At 45.9% G+C, this 17397-nt stretch overlaps 1 protein-coding gene across 1 annotated transcript in view; it reads left to right on the plus strand.

The window, feature by feature from the left end:
• ABCC12 (ATP binding cassette subfamily C member 12) overlaps positions 1–17397 on the plus strand; it is a gene marked incomplete at both ends in the record, with an annotated part of 63310 nt that overhangs the window by 38815 nt on the left and 7098 nt on the right. Inside the window, 7 exons of the mRNA XM_080828151.1 lie at positions 542–631; positions 1309–1412; positions 3325–3522; positions 4317–4543; positions 8528–8665; positions 12609–12795; positions 17162–17251. Coding sequence (XP_080684277.1) covers positions 542–631; positions 1309–1412; positions 3325–3522; positions 4317–4543; positions 8528–8665; positions 12609–12795; positions 17162–17251 — 1034 coding nt within the window. The remainder of the gene's footprint in view (positions 1–541; positions 632–1308; positions 1413–3324; positions 3523–4316; positions 4544–8527; positions 8666–12608; positions 12796–17161; positions 17252–17397) is intronic.

A 17397-nucleotide genomic window follows, 5' to 3' on the forward strand; every position in this document is an offset into this window, starting at 1 on the left:
GAATTAACCCTCACAGGGAGGAGCCCTCACCCAGGGGACAATGGGATTTGTAGAAACATCCTCTACCCTCTGGTCAGGTGAACACTGGTGGGTATGTGTTCCACACTGGCTCGACCCTTCTCCACATTAAGCTCCAGATGCCTACAGAGGTCGCTGGCTTGATGAGATGCCTTCTAGTGTTCCCTTTCCTATGCCTTACAGCTCTTGAATAAGCTCCATGCATTCCTAACCCCTTCTCAGGAGCTACTTCTGGAGAACTAGACCCAATCAACACCTTGATCTCAGGGCTGAGCACATAGTAGTTGCTTCATAAATATTTCTCCCAAGACTGAAAGCCACCTGCCTTATGGGGGCTGTGATGAGGATCAAATCAAATAACATGAGCAAAAGTGTGCTGGGAATTTCAAAGTGTAGGACAATGGAAGGAAGGGTGGAAAACTGCCCCCGTTGCGGGAATGGGTATGTAGGAGGGGTGTGCCCGACCCAATGGGCTCTCCTCTGCTGCCAGCAGGCACCCTAGGACTTGTGTCTGTCTCCCTAGTTCCTCTGCACCAGCTCGTCCAGACTGAATCCCCCCAGGAAGGAACCGTGACCTGGAAAACGTATCACACATACATTAAGGCTTCTGGAGGTTCGATATAAAACAACGGGTTTCTTGATTTAATTTGCATTAAAAAAATCCTTTCTCAAACTGTTGGGTTCACATTTTATGATTTCCTTAACAATTACTCCTTTTATGCTAGAGCCATTTATCAATGCTTTTATTTTTTTTTTTCATCCAAAGTGTGATAATACAGCCTTTTAAATGGAATCACCCTTTATCTCCATTAAAGCTGCCAGACTCTATTTATTGAAACTGAGTGAGCAGCAGCAGGAACCAGCCACGGTTCTTCCGCACCTCGCTGCCTCTTTACTGAGCACAACAGCGATCCACTCATGGCTTGCCTTCAGTGCAAGGTTCCCGTCTCGGTGTGCAAAAATACCTTACAGTTTTATTCCCTGTCTCTGCCCAGCAAGACTGAGTTTTTGTTTGTTTTTGAGGAATACTGAGTTACTTCTATTAAGGTGCATATTGGTGGGGTTTTTTTTCCCCAATATATTGGCAATTTGGACTCATTTTCCAACCAGGTGGAACACGTGTCCCCATTGGGGTTCAGGGTCCCAACACCCAGACTTGTGACAGCAGCCTGGAAGGAGGTTCCCGGGGGTGGGGGCCCTCTTTCTGCAGGCTTTGAATTTTTTATGAGGGTTGGACCCACTGCGGCCCCCTCCTCTGTAACCCCCTGGACATCTCCCCTCTTCTTGTAGGTTACCTCCTCTCTCTGTTCGCGGTGTCCCTCTTCCTCCTGATGATTGGCAGCTCTGCCTTCAGCAATTGGTGGCTGGGTCTCTGGCTAGACAAGGGCTCCCAGGTGAGTCTCCCTTTGGCATTGGAAAATGTTGAGTCAGTTGCTGACGGAGAGCATGAATGCCCCCAACACCGCCCAAGGAACCTCCCACTGCCCCTTTCCATGAAGTTGAGATGAGTTGTCTGCACAGCTCAATTCCTGAAATTCCCTTTGATTTTGCAAGACAAGCAGGACATCTGGATTTTTATATGCCACCTTCAGGTTTTAAAGGATTGACTAAAAGATTGTGATCATGCCAGACAAATGTAGCACATCTGTGGAGTCAAGCCTGTGTAGAATAGAGTCGATCTTGCAGTCTCCATTGTGAGGCACCTTGAGGATAGCCCTGAGGGGCCAGGGGAACCTAGCATGGTTGTTAATTTTCCTGCCTCTGAACAGAAACCGACCTCTTATTGTTGACACTGTCAGGTGTCAGAGGGTTTCACCTCTCTCTGTCCTCCAAAGTCCCTCTGCAGGAACCAGACATGCAAAAGCCAGACTCAGTTCCTGGTTGTGCTGTGGAGCTACCATGTATCTTTCTCAGACACCAGGTATCTGCCACCCAAAGGTCTCCTCTAGACCAGGGTCCCTCCTGGGAAGGATTGAAAATTCTGCTCTTGCTGGAGCTTGCTAAAAACTCTCCCAGCTTTTGGCCAGTGGTTTCTAAGCTTTCCTGGAGCCCCGGGGGAATGCTGTGGGCCCATCCTGCAAGATAACATTTTGGTATAGTTCTGTTGCTATGACAACTGAGGTGGGAAGGCACTGGGGAGCTGTGGGCAGGGGAGAGGTCACTATAACTCTCCTGGAGGTTGGCACAGCTTCCTGAGGGCTTTCCTAAGGGGAGAAGCCAGTGGGAGCTCTGCAATGTGCAGGAAGAGCACTGTCTCTAGAATATTCCCAGATCCTCCCTGGCTCATTAAGAGCTCTTTTCTTGGAGAGCCCAAGGTTTCTGGTCAGAATGGAACCTCGTCCTAGGTGTGGTGCTTCCCCAGTGGGCCAGTGCCATTGGCTAACTGGGCATGTAGCAGGAATGGCAGACCCAGGTGCTTGCCCTGCCCCCAGGCACTGTGGACATAACTTGATGCACAGTGAAGCCTCCTGTTCAAGCTAGGCCTCTCATCAATTAGCTCCCCAGGGATGCTTTTGCTTTTATGGATGTTCATCCATCAGCCATCACCTCTGGTTTACATTTCCTCTATTGCTGTAATCAGCAAAATGACATTTAAAAGAAAGATGCTTGTTTGCTCCCCAAAGGCAGTTTTGACTTTTAGCACATGGCTCAGAGAAAAATGAAGCTGCCAATTTCTCAGGAGGAGGAGATGGCCGCTCCCCAGAAATGCTGGCAGAATTGTGTGTTCTCCCCCCAGCAGGATGGAGCTGCGTGTGGTCTTGACTCTTCCCAGAACTCTGTGGTTCACCAGACTCCCTCCTCCCTACCAGGGACTTCAGGACAGTGGACCAGTATCCCCCAAGATGCTCCTTGAGAAAAGGAAAGGGAGGGGACTGTGGGGCTGGCCTGATGGGCTGCCTGGGGGCTCTTCTGCCAACTTCGTGGAATCCAGATTTCCTGTGCTTCTGTAATTTTTCTGGCCCGACATCACGTCTCGTCTCCTGAGGCATAGTTGCTTCTGGGACAGAAGCTCTCTGGTTACCCTGTGCCTGCCTGCTTTGTCTGCTTTGTTTGCGCACTGACTGTGCTGAGGCTCGAGCCTTGAGCCTCATAAGTCAGGTGCCTTGGGGGCAGGTAGCCCAGCAGGGGTACCCACGCAAAGCTCAGAGGTTCTCAAAGGGAAATGACCTGATTTTTACCACCTGGTTCATTCTTCACAATTATGCACCTGCTTTTAGTTTCTTCTCTCTGGAAAGATCCTCTGACCAATTCTTATTTTCCTGACAATTTACCAATTCTTGGTGCTTCTCTTGTTTTTCTCCAAAGATGACCTGTGGGCCCCAGGGCAACAAGAGTGCGTGTGAGATTGGTGCAGTGCTGGCAGACACGGGGCAGCGTGTGTACCAGTGGGTGTACACAGGGAGCATGGTGTCTGTGCTGGCGTTTAGTGTCATCAAAGGTTTCACCTTCACCAAGACCACACTGATGGCGTCCTCCTCATTACACGATTTCGTGTTTGACAAGGTACTGCTCCCGGGGGCTGCACGCGATTCCAGCCATTCAGCTGGAAATGGCACTTACTGAGCCGCTACAACACATCAGGCACTGTGCTGGGCTCTGGGCACAGACACAATGCTCAAGGAGCTTACGGTTGAGTGAGCTATTGAGATACCTACTGTCGACTGTGAAGGCAAACTCCAGGGACTGTGGGAACGTGCCGTGGGTCCTCAGACCAGACTAGGGGTGGAGGTGAAGGTGGTCAGGAAAGTTTCCCTGAGGACACCGCACTGCACTGGGGCAGACATGTACTGGTCGGCAGGCCATCTCTAGCTCCAAAGAGCCCTGAGACCACAGAGGGCCTCAAGAAGTGCTTCTGGCCACCTCCTCATTCCACTGCTGCAGTAGGCAGAATTGATTAATTTTATTGATTAATTTTATTGCCAGGGCCGTGGCCAGAGCCCACAGGTGTGGCTCACACTAGTCAGACAGACACAGGGGAACTTAGCTTTTTATTGCCCCTGGAGCACAAAATCTCCTCCTCCTCCTCGGCCCCCCAGGCTGCATCCCAGGTTTGGAGGGAGGTCTGACCTGCAGGGGCTCTCCTGGGCCTCCACACAAAAGCTGAATCTCCCCCACACTCTCATTCAGGGGGGCCATAAGAATGGGGGACATCCTCACTTTCCCACGATGGCTGGCCTGGGACACTGTGTTGGGTCCTGGAAAAATGCTCATGCTGCTCAAAGTATCCCAGCCCCAACAGAGCGGTCGGTGTTCCCTAAACACATACCTCATCGTGGACTCTTTGATTTTATCCACAGATCCTAAAGAGCCCAATGAGCTTCTTTGACACGACTCCCACTGGCAGGCTAATGAACCGTTTTTCCAAGGACATGGACGAGCTGGATGTGCGGCTGCCGTTTCACGCGGAGAATTTTCTGCAGCAGTTTTTTATGGTGCTGTTTATTCTTGTGATATTGGCTGCTGTGTTTCCTGCCGTCCTTTTAGTCCTGGCTGGCCTTGCTGTTGGCTTCTTCATTCTTTTACGGTAGGTCGATACGCTGTTTAAAAAGGAGCCCATGAAACCGTGTGTATTTGGTCAACTCTGCACAATGATGGGGGTATCAGGGGATGCCAAATCCTTGCTGTCTTCTCTGAATGTGGGAGCATACTGATTTTTAGTCCTGATGAAATGCCAGGTGCTACGCTCAGTGCTTTGCATACATCTGGCATTTTAGCCTCAGAGTAACCTGAGAGGTAGGTATGACTGGGAGTTCAAGTCGGTGGTCCTAGGCCAGGAAACTAGTAACCAAGTTGCTGTCTGTCTGCTGCTGTGTTCTCAACCATGAAGCTGAGCTCTCTTTGCCATCCTGCTGCTGGAGAAGAGAGAGAAGACAGTCCTTAGTTACTCTGAGCTTTGGGAACTACCCCCCGCCCAAACCACTGACATGGTTAGAGGAAAGCCTCAGGCAGCTAGGCACTGGGGAGTCCTGCTGCGGCTGTGCCCCACTGCACTTCCTCATCCACCTTGGAGGGAAACAGGAGGGTGGATTGACCCTAGCCCTCGAGAAACCCAGTTCTACCCTGTTGCTGGGGTGAGCTGGAGTTCTCAGCAGGCAGCATGGTGCGTATTACGTAAGGCCAAATAGTTGGAAATCAGAGAAATTTCCACCAGAGCCCCAGCCCTACTGCAAAACTAGCTGGAAAACATTGGGACAAGCCTGTTTCCTCACCCCTAAAGGTAATCGCTAAAACATATACCTGGCACATGAACCAGGAGGCTATTAAGAGTATCAAATGAAACTGTAGGGCTCTGAGTGACTTATAAATTAGAACTGGAATACAGCTGACCTTGAACAACATGGGTTTGAACTGTACAGGTCCACTTATATGTGGGTTCTTTTTCTGATAAAATACTGTACCATACTATAAATGGGTTTTCTCTTCACTTTGATTTTTTAATGACTTTTTAAACTTTTTTTACTCTAGCTTACTCTATTGTAGGAATATAGTATATAATACATATAACATAAAATATGTGTGAGTCAACTGCTTATGTTATTGGTAAGGCTTCCTGTCAATAGTAGGCCATTAGTAGTTACGTTTTTGAGGAGTCAAGAGTTATATGCAGATTTCTACGTGCATGGGAGGTTGGCTCCCCTACCCTTGCACTGTACAAGGATCAGCTGTACAATGTTATAGGAACTTGAGTTTTCATGAAACTCAACAATATGTTCATTATCCTCCTAGATGTGCCAAATTTGGGGCCAGACACTAAGGATCTCAAAGAGGGCCCCCCAAATTATAAAAGATTCAGCCCCCAAATCCTGGACCTGCCTCCACCTGTAAACAAGTTCATTTGTTTTCATCCAGGGATACCACACTCAAAGTTGAGTTTTTGAAATAGCACTTTGGCTGCAGTGTAGAGGATGGGTGGAGCTATGGAAAGGCCAGGATCAGGGCTATGGGATGAGAGATTCTTGAAATGTAGAGTCTGAATGAGAGTTGAGACAGGTGGCAGCAGTATGGGGCAGAAAAGGGTGGATTTGGGAGCCATTTCTGAGATGGTCTTTGGAGTTAGGGGATGGGAGAGGCCAAGGAGGGGTCCAAGATGGGGAGGGACATGAAGACAGATACGGGTGATATGGAAAGAGAAGCAGTTTGGGCAATCACGTCTGTGGGCTTATATTTGGATGTTTCTAGTTTGTGGGTCAAGTCTGCAGATGATGCCAACAGGCAGTGGGAAAGGAGGACATAGGACTCCATTGCAGCTGGAAGGGTGGACTCTATATCCTTGGCTTCTGTGCAGGAGCTGGTGTGACTGTGGGAACAAGCACCAGTGCCCTAGGCTCTGTCTTTGGTTTCCCATTGTCTCCCTGGTGACTCCAAGAAAGGTCACATGACCTCACTGTCCAGCCTCAAGGGTTAATTGTGATGACCCAATAAAATACTTTCTGCAAGTGCTTTGCAAAGATAAAGATGTCTTGGATACCACTTCTTAAACTGGACTCCTTGGCCTGAGGCTTGTTTTTGTAATCCTTGTGTTTGACGGTTGTTTCTGTCCGTTCTCCAGTTTATACTGTTGACTTACTTAGCAAACGGTTTTTCTCTTCTCTGCACCCCTACTTCTTGCTACAAAGACAGGCCAGATCATGGCTTGCTATGACTGAATCACCTAAATATTTCCAACTAACTCACTTGAGCTCTGAGCTAATGAGGTCTTCCTTCCTCTCCCCCGAGGTCTTCCTTCCTTCCTCTCCTCTCCTCCCTAGCTGAGAGTCTAGAGGGCAGATTAGATTCCCTGTCGTGGGCCAGCCTGCCAATGTGCCTGCCTGAGGGCAGTAGTCTGGTGCTCAGCAGGTTCCTGGAACTTCAGCACCCAGGGGAGTTGCATCCTGTGGAGGGGTTTTGTTCTAAAGTCAGCTCCTGAGGCTATGATTCAAATTACCTTTGAAAATGCGTTTAGAATACCATGCATTGGCAGTTGACCGACCAGATTTTCTTCGAGAATTGGAACAGATCACTTTTTCTTTGGCTGGGTCCCAAAAAGTGGTTGGCTTGTATTAGGAGCTGCATTGTATGAAAATTTCTGGTCTTCAAAGACTGGAATCACATCTCCTGCAGTGAGATATTCATGCTACAAGAAGCACTCAAAACAGACCACAGCAAGGAATAGCTCACATTTCTGAGATCCTTCTTCCTTCCTTCCTTCCTTCCTTCCTTCCTTCCTTCCTTCCTTCCTTCTTTCCTTAGTTTCAGGTTTGTATTTAAATTCCAGTTAGTTAACATATAGTGTAATATTAGTTTCAGGAGCAGAATTTAGTGATTTATCACTTCCACACAACATCCAGTGCTCATCACAACAGTACCCTCCTTAATGCCCATCACCTATTCAACCCATCCTCCTCCCATCTCCCTCCATCAACAGTTTGTTTTCTATAGTTAAGTCTGTTTTATGGTTTGCCTTTCTCTCTCTTATTTCTCCTCATGTTCATCTGTTTTGTTCATTAAATTCCACATACAAGTGGGATCATATGGTATTTGTATTTTTCTGGTGAACTTCATTTAGCGTAATACAATCTAGCTCCATCCATGTCATTGCAAATGTCAAGATTTCATTCTTTTGATGGCTGAGTAATATTCCATTATATGTATACACACACACACACACACACACACACACACACACAACACATCTCTTTATCCATTCATCAGTCAATGGACATTTGGGCTCTTTCCATAATTCATCTATTGTTGATAATGTTGCTATAAACATCACGGTGCAAGTATCCTTTCAAATCAGTATTTGTGTATCCTTTTTAAATACCTACTAGTGCAATTGCTGGGTAGTTCTATTTGGAACTTCTTTTTTTTTTTTAACAAGCACTTTTTAAAAAGATTTTATTTATTTATTTGACAGACGAGATCACAATTAGGCAGAAAGGCAGGCAGAGAGAGAGGAAGGGAAGCAGGCTCCCTGCTGAGCAGAGAGCCCGATGCGGGGCTCAATCCCAGGACCCTGGGACCATGACCTGAGCCAAAGGCAGAGACATCCAGGTTCCCCTGGAACTTCTTGAGGAACATCCACACTGTTTTCCCGAATGGCTGCATCAGTTTGCACTTCCACCAACAGTATAAGAGAGTTCCCCTTTCTCTGCATCCTTGCCAACATCTGTTGTTTCCTGTGTTGTTAATTTTACCATTCTGACAGGTGTGAGGTGATATCTCATTGTAGTTTTGATTTGTATTTCCCTGATGATGAGTGATGTTGAACATCTTTTCATATGTCTGTTAGCCATCTGAATGTCTTCTTTGGAAAAATGTCTATTCATGTTGGACATACATTTCTGAGACCCCATCTGTCCCACAACTGGGATGGCCTGTCCTAGAGGAGAGTGGTGGGCCAACACCTCTCCCTAGTTATATGGCATCCATCTGACTTAAACTTTGTCTTGAGTGCATAGTCAGACCTGTGTGTGCTAAGAGAGAGCCTCAGAGACCCTAATCTGTGGCCCTCTTGATCTCCCCACAGCATTTTCCATAGAGGAGTCCAGGAGCTCAAGAAGGTGGAGAACATCAGCCGGTCTCCCTGGTTCTCCCACATCACTTCATCCATGCAGGGCCTGGGCATCATCCACGCCTATGACAAGAAGGAGGACTGCATTATCAAGTGAGTCCGGTGCTGGGACCCTGCTCCAGGGCTCCCCATTTCACACCTGACCCTGAATGGGAGGTCATAAGAATAGAAGGGAAGTCTGGGATGCTGGGGACTCACTGTAGGTGAATTGCTGGCAGAATCAAGAAGGAGCAGTCTAAGGCACTAGGCCTTTCTCCCTAGTATCTGGGGCCCAAAAGTTGTGAGCTCATTCAATGACAACTTTGGTATGTGAATTTACATGTTTTATTTTTTGCACTAGAAGCAAAATGCGTCCAATTCAGGAAAGTAGGAGAAAGCAGGAAAAAGAAGGAAAAAAATCACCCATAAGTCCCCAACACAAATCCCATTAGTATGTTCATATATTTCCTTCAATTTTCATTTTTTCTATTTCTTAAGTATTCATAATCATGTTTGTCTCATTTTATTTTTAAATGGCATTTTTAAAATGTTATAACATATTTCTCATAAAAATAAATTTTAAAGGCCATATTATATTTTACTTGATGGATACAGCACTTTCCTTCTTTTTAAAATGTGGGGACTAGATGAGTAAATTTCTCTGGAGTCTTCCAGCTCCAAACTTCTAAAATACAGTGTAAATTGTATCAACCATGTAGGCTCACCATGGTAGCAAAGACTTCCAAATTTTAGCGACTTAACATAGTACGTGTTTATTTTTCCTCAAGTCACATTTTAATGAGAGTCCATAGTGCAGGGGAAAGGGGTGTTGTTTCACTGGGACTTTTCCATCCTGAGAGTCTTGGGGTTCTACTCCAGGATCCTCTGTGTCTAACTGGAGGATAAGGTGAGTGCAGGACCTCATGGGAAATTTTTTATGGGTTAACTCCAATGAAGATACTCATCATTTCTGCACACTCATTGACCAGTCTTCATTCACATGGGCTCACCAAACTGCAAGGGAAGCTGGGAAATGGAGTCCAGCTGTGCCCAAAGGAGGAAAAGAAAATGGGGTTTGCTGAATCCATAGCAGTATCTGCCTCATTGCGTGTTCTATTTTTTTTTGTTGCTGTTGTTGTTTGATTTGCTTTTCCCTATATTTTCCTGCCTTAAAAACCTAACACACCAGTGGCTCCTGGGTGGCTCAGTGGGTTAAAGCCTTTGCCTTCAGCTTAGGTCATGATCCTTGGGTCCTGGGATCAAGCCCCGCATCGGCCTCTCTGCTCAGAGGGGAGCCTGCTTCCTCCTCTCTCCCTGCCTGCCTCTCTGCCTACTTGTGACCTCTGTCTGTCAAATAAATAAATAAAATCTTAAAAAAAAAAAAAAAAACTAACACATGGGACACCTGGCTCACTCCATTGGTTAAACATCTGCCTTTGGCTCAGGCCATGATCTCAGGGTTTTGGGATCGAGCCCCACATCAAGCTTTCTAATTAGTGGGGAGCCTGCCTCTCCCTCTCCCACTCTCTGTGCTTGTGTTCCCTCTGTCGCTGTCTTTCTCTGTCAAATAAATAAATAAATCTTAAACAAACAAACAAACAAACAAACCCAACACGCACTTCAAGTTTGGGTATAATTCTCTCCCCCTCTCTCTTCCCATGCTTTGCCACCTAGGATTTCAGTGTAGACTTGGCATGCCAGCTTGCCCTTAAGTTCAATTGGTGGCTGTGCTATTCCTAGTTTAATCTGAATGTCATCTGTCCAGAGTCCTGCGTCACACGTGGACCCTTCCCATGTTCTGATCATGAGGAAAGTCTCCTGTCCATGGAGTCATTCATCGACTTACTCATGACAAACAAGACAGATACAAGCTCTGTCTTCCTGCAGATTCTCTACCAAGGTTTCCAAGGAAATCCTACGGGACAGTTGAGTCCTACATGACTGATGGGGTCCCTTTCTTTTTATACTCTCTTTCCTGTCATGGACTTTACAGAGGGCTTGGGCTTCTGACATGTATTGTTCTTGTCACCAGACAAAAATGTCACGGGACTGAACAGAGCCTTGAGGTCAAATTCCAATCTGTTTCTTTTGTTCCTGTGCAGTCTAACCAACCACACAGATAAGACCACACATGACTTCTAAGTCACTTAAACCGTCAGCTGAATTTGTAGGCTTTATAGCTGTAGGAGAGAAACACCATGGTGTTGGGAAGAATTAAAAGAATATTTTAACTAAGCTCTGGGGAAAATAAGTTAGGGTGGAAACAAGGCAGAGGGTGCTACAGGACCCAGCATAGCTGGTCAGAGGTGCTTCCAGAGTCTTTTGAGGAGTTTTGGAACAGGGTGAAGTAGCAATGCCTGAGGATGTTTGTGACTATACCCGTGGAGGAATCTTAACTCTTTAGGGGTTTAAACATTGAAAGTTTTTTGTTTTTTCCCAATAATGTCTACCAGTTGTTCTGATGAAGCCTCTTTCCCAATAGATGAGAGGAACCTCCAGTGGCAGTTGAACCTGATGTCTCTTGTGGTTAATTGTTCAGCTCAGTTAAAATTTCAATTTTGAATGTAGAGTTGACCCTTGAACCATGCAGGTTTGGGAGCATCAATACCCCACACAGTTGAAAATTTGCATATAACTTTGGACTCCCCCCAAAGTTAACGACTAGTAACCTACGATTGACTGGAAGCCTTACTGATGACATAAACAGTGAATTAACACATATTTCATATGTTATATGTACTATATACTGTATTCTTACAATAAAGGGAGCTAAAGAAAGTGCTATTAAGAAAATCATAAGGGAGAGAAAGTACATTTACAATACCACATTGTATTTATTGGAAAAAAAAACCCATATATAGGTAGACTCATGCAGTTCAAACCTATGTTGTTCAAGGGTTCACTGTATTCCCTCCCTAACACACCCAGAGGCTTGGAGTAGTAACACTGTGCTATGTGTATGTCCTATGCAGGATGGGGGCCAGGTGTGCTTCTGGAAAGCCTGGTCTATTCTTTTAAACATCCTCTCCCTTTTCTCTGAGCCTGGTTTCCTGAGGCTGGTGCCAGGGAATGGAGTTGGGAGGATGCATCCTTGGGCCACTCTCTTCTTCCTGCTGCTTATTTCTGCTAATCAGGCAAAATGTGCCAATGTGGTGTGGCAAGGTGGAAACTCCAACAGGACCAAATCCCTAGCAGCTCTGCTGGGCATTGCTGATGATCAAAACCTGCCTGGGTCTTCCAGAGAGCTCTTCCAGGGCAGCCTCACACTGCATTCCACTGATGTGGGGCCACTTTGCCTCATGCTAAGGAATACTGCATTAAGACTGCAGCACCAAAAGTCACCTCTCTGCACCCCCAACTGTAACAACAGCAGGAATCTGCCACACATCTGGGAAATGAGCAACTCCAGGGGCGAGTCTTATCCTCATCCTTGGTGGTGTCATCGTTCTGCCCCTCTACTCTGTGCCCTTCTCTTTTGCTCAGTGAATACACATGGGGGTACAAGATGTCAGCTTTTTTTTTTTTCTGGAGGAGACCCTCAGCTTTATAAGCAATTGCCTTGACTCTTCTTTCTCTGATTTGAGGAGGGAACTAAACATAGTCCTTTCCCTTCTCTTTCCATCATAAACATTGATTCTCCCCAAAGGCACCCTCCTCCACAATTAGCCCTCACCCCTCTTATGAATCAAGGGGGCTAACTATCAATTCCACCAGTCCTTTGTGGGGAGTGGCTGACTCCAAAATAGGGATCTTTTGATGGAAGAGCATGAGACACTGAGCACCTTTTGTTCTCAGCTGTGAGTTCTAGTTGCCATTTCTGGGAAAGAGAAAGAACCCACTCAGCACAATACTGTCACTTGGGGTATTTGCAAATCAAAGATACCTATGGCAGCAGATTTTAGAGTATGGATATTTTCCCAAGTTTGTAAGGGATTCCTATGTAAAGTGCATTAGCCCTTGATTAAAAATGCCCCTTGCCTTAATTTTCCAGTAGCCCCAACCTTAAGTCTATGGAAGCACATCTGATCTCCTATTTTGTCTGATCTTTTAATTTTAGGTTTAAGATGCTAAATGATGAAAACTCTGGCCATCTCCTATACTTTAATTGTGCTCTCAGGTGGTTTGCTCTAAGAATGGATGTCCTCATGAACATTGTTACCTTCATTGTGGCCTTGTTGGTGACCCTGAGCTTCTCCTCAATCAGTGCTTCATCCAAAGGCTTGTCTTTGTCTTACATCATCCAGGTAACACCTCATGTAAGATTAGGCTTGACCTGGAGGCCCTGGCATAGGGTATACCAAGGAGTATGGATATAATAGAAGAACCAATTCAAATCGGTTCAAAGAATAAAGAACTGACTGGCTCACATCATTCAAAGGTCTGGCGGTTATTTGGCTTCAGAAACAGTTGGATCATAGCCCCTGTCTTTGTCTTTATTCTGTGATGACTTCCTTCGTGGTTGTACAGTGGTGACTGAGAGTCTGAGAGCTGTAACAGGCAAGGAGGAAGAAGAAAGCTTTTCCTACACTAGCCACTGAGCAAAAAGCCCTGAGCTTTACTCTTACTGGATTAATTTGGGCATCCAAGAATTAATTAGTGCCTGGATAGAGTTGGGATGACTGGCTTAGGCCAAAGGGTGGAGTCACACCCCATCTGACCCCTAAGTCACACAGCTGTCCCACAATAGAGAGCAGGAGAAAACGCTGGAGTGGCAGCCGTGATGTCCATGACAAATAATACTGACTTCTCATTTTGGTTGCTTTGGGGTTTTCTTTTTAGAAAAATAACAGTAATAGGGAAATAATAGTAATAGAAGATAATAATAATAATCAGCAAACACATGCCATATTGGGCACTGTTGTAAATCTTGTATGTAAATTAATTTGTTTATTCCCATAACAACCTATGAGGTAGGTACTGCCATAGTCCTCATTTTATAGATGAGAAGATTGAGGCTCAGAAAGACTTCTCCAACATCACACACCTGTCATGTGTGAGAGCTAGGCTTTGAACCCAGGTCATTTGAGTCTGATACTCATCTGAATGTGAATCTTGAGGGGGGTGTCTGTATGTGTGAGTATGTGTGTTTTGTCTAGGGGATAAAGTGTCCAGCTACCTCTGATTGGGAAAATGATGAGGGGAAGGAAATAGATGGGTCTATAGACAGACTACCAATCAAATCAGTCTCTTTGTGGCTCCTTTTCACACCTGAAGCCTGTCTGAGTTCTAGATAGATAAGCTAGATAGAAGGCTCAGTAAGCCCCTGCAGCACATTCTGCCTCCATTCTGTCAAAGGGCTTTTCTTCCCTTTTCCATCTTCCAGAATCCGTGACTCTTTCATTCAAAGATATCTCTTCCCAACCCATTTGCCATTAAAGGTCTATTCCTTTTTGAAAATCTCTCTGATTTCACTTTAATGGCATTTTGGGAAAGGGAAGTAATACAAATATATTCTCAGATCTTTATCTTAAGTGGGAAAAAATGAATTTTTCTTGGGTAGCCAGTTTCCCTCATTGATGGATGTTTTTATTTGTTGTTGCCTAGTAAAATAGAAAGCAGATGATGTTGAATAGATTCAGCTTGGTCCAAGTGAAACAGCTTTCCTCAACTGAGGTTGTGCTTTTTGGGGATATCATCAGCTTTCCATGAGAGTGTTTTCAACATTGCTATAAGGCTAGAGAATTTGAACACACTGAGATCTAGGGGAACACTTCTCTAGCTGGCTTTGTGGCTTGGTGGAGCATTAGTCCTCTTTGGAGAACACAGAATCCAAATGACAGAACATCCCTTGAGAATAGATGAGACTGCCTAGATGTGTGAAGTCCCACAGAGCAGAAAGTGAACGCAAAGCGACATCACCTAACATCATGGAGGAGAATGAGAACTTACTGGGCCAACACTGTGCTGACAGGGGAGTTCTAAACTTATGGAGGGTTGCCCGGGGCCTTGACAGGCTGATACCCTTGAATCTAACAAAACATGTATAAGCCCTTCTCAAGGGCAGGGCTCATTCATTCATTGACCAGATAGCCACTGAGCACCTGCCATGAGCCAGGAAGTCTGATAGCTGCTGTGGATTCAGCAATGAACAAGCTGGACAGGTCCCTGCCATCACAGAGCTTATACTTCATGGGTAAGAAGAGATATAACGTGGGATGGAATAAGTAAGTGCCAAAGTAAATCAATAAGACTTTGGAAATTGTTTAAGTGTTAGGAAGATAATAAAGCAGGGAATGTGACTGTCAGTAGGGAAGCAAAATTAGATCCTATAGTCAGAGGATACCTCTGCCAGGAGGTGACTTCCAAACTGATACATGAATGACAAAGAACCAAAGAAGATGGAAGGCAGAATGCTTCAGGCTGAGGGGGCAGGGCAAAGTTTGGGGTAGGCAGGAGCTTGGTACATTTGTGGAACTCAGAAGTTCATGTAGTTTGAGCAGATTGATAGAAAATAAGGTCTGAGGCATTGGTAGAAATAGACTCTGTAGGGCTTTGTCACCCATGACAGGGGGTAGTTTATATTTTAAAAAAAAGGTTCTTAACTGTGGCACAATGGAAATTTGGTCTGGATGATCCTCTTTGTGAGAGGCTATCCTGTGTGTTGTAGGATGTTATCCTCCTTAATCTCTAACCAGGAAATCCCAATAGGACCTCCCTCCTCCAAGGTTGTGACAACCAAAAGTATCTCTAGATACTAAATGCCTCCTGAAGGGCAAAATCACCCAGGTCAAGAGCCACTGCTTTATGAGAAATGGAAAGCCAGTGGCATGTGTTAATTGGGAAAGCAGCAAAGGAACCCGGAAAAGGATCTGGACCTACACCACTTGTCCCCTCATTCACCTGCTTGGGCCCACCTCCTCCTTGTTAAGGCTACTTGCTGCTACTCAGAGCTACCCAAGCCCTGAGTTAACCTGGTAGACTTCTTACTGTAAATGCCTCCACTCACACAGTTCCTTAACTTCCCTAACTGAGGCAACCCCACCCCCAAACCTGGCCATTCTTTCACATCATCCTGTTTTATTGGCATTCTCACCATTTCTTGAAATTACCCATGTCTTATCCTGCCAGCCTACTAGAACATAAGCCTCATGAGGGCAGGGGTTTTGTTCAACAGGTTTAGCCCTGGAAAACCAGCAACCCCTTTCCCTCCCAAGCAGTGCCTGGCCCACAGCCACTGCTCACCTAGAGAAGACCTCGTCCTGCCTTGAGCTGACTAACCTATTTTGCACCTGAGGCAGATGCTGTTGGGTGCACCAACCTTCCAGGGCAGGTCAGTTGGCATCCTGCTACTACAAGAAGGTGCTCAGTCCAAGCCCAGAGCAGGCAACAGATGTGGGGAGTTCCCCCAGTTGGAAGTGGCCCAGCAATGATTGAAGGGGGTCAGTGGAGATGTAGCTCAGCTTCCTTAGGATGACTCAAGTGTGTGCCATACAGTGTCCCAGAGCTTCCAGTGGGATCAAGTTTCAGTTTCAGTTACCCACAACTGAACTTCTTTTGACTTACCTTCTCTTCTGTGCCCCACTTCTCCCGGCTCCTACTGGTACTTTTGGGGTCCACCTCCTGGATTAATTTCCTAGGGCTGCTGTAACCAATTACCATAAGCTAGTGGCTTAAAACCAGATAAATTTATTCTCTCACAGTTTTAAAGGTCAGAAGTCCCAAAGGTGTAGACAGGACCTTGTTCCCTCTGAATGGTCTAGAGGACAATCTGTTCCTTGTCCCTCCCAGCTTCTGGTGGCTCTTGGCATTCCTTGGCTTGTATGTAGTTGTATCATTTCAATCTTTGCCTCTGCCTTCACATCTTCCTCTCTTTTGTGTCTTCTCCTCTCTCTCTTGGAAGGACAATTGTCATTAGATTTAGGATCCACGCAGGTAATCCAGGATGATCTCAAGATCCTTAATTACACTTGCAAAGATCCTTTTTTTCAAATGAGGTAACATTCACAGGTGTCAGGGATTTGGATGTAAGCATACCTTTTAGGGGGATCACCATTCAATCTCCCTAATATACTGCTTACACTCACATTTCAGGGTTGGCTTCTGGAGGATCTTGGCCTGAGGTGGATGACCTTAGCAAGCTGCATTCCCCACTCTGAGCCTAGATTTTCTCACGTTTGAAGCAAACAGATGGGCTTAATGGTTTTCTTCTACCTCTGATGATCTGTGGTGATTGGAGTTCGGTTGCTGCTTGGCTGTGGGTAGGGTAAAGCAGGGAGGGCATAGAGGTGCAGGACCCCACCAGATGGCAACAAGGTGGAGGGAGGGGTACCCAGCAGATCTGTAGCCCTGGGAAATTCCAGCTCAATAGCATCTCCCTGTCGCTCAGACTAAGAGTGATAAAGTGATATTGTGGTGGGATGGTACTTGCCATCTGGATTTCCAGGGAAAATGTCATTACCCATTTGTTTCTGAATGCAGAGGAAATGTTTAAAGGAAAATACCCCAGTATCTTCACTTCTAGGCACTTGGATGGGAATACAGGCCTACTTTCTGTGTTCCCCTGAGTGAGACTGGGTGGGGGGTACCTCACAAGGGCTGCCCCTGAAGGTGGAACGGTGGAACCTAAGGGAGGAAAGTGCTCTAACCCAGCTGCTTGCTTCTCTACAATAGCTAAGTGGACTGCTCCAAGTGTGCGTGCGCACAGGGACAGAGACCCAGGCCAAATTCACCTCTGTGGAGTTGCTCAGAGAGTATATTTTGGTAAGAAATTAGTGTATGCTAGAGGAGGGGCTAGTTAATTCTGGCAGAATTTATGTAGGCGTTTGATTTTTTGACATGTGAAAGGGATCTTTTTAAAAACTGAAGTGGGACCACAACCTTCTTCTTAAAACCCATATTTACTCTAA

This window comes from Martes martes (assembly GCF_963455335.1).
Source record: "Martes martes genome assembly, chromosome: 17".
Taxonomy (NCBI): domain Eukaryota; kingdom Metazoa; phylum Chordata; class Mammalia; order Carnivora; family Mustelidae; genus Martes; species Martes martes.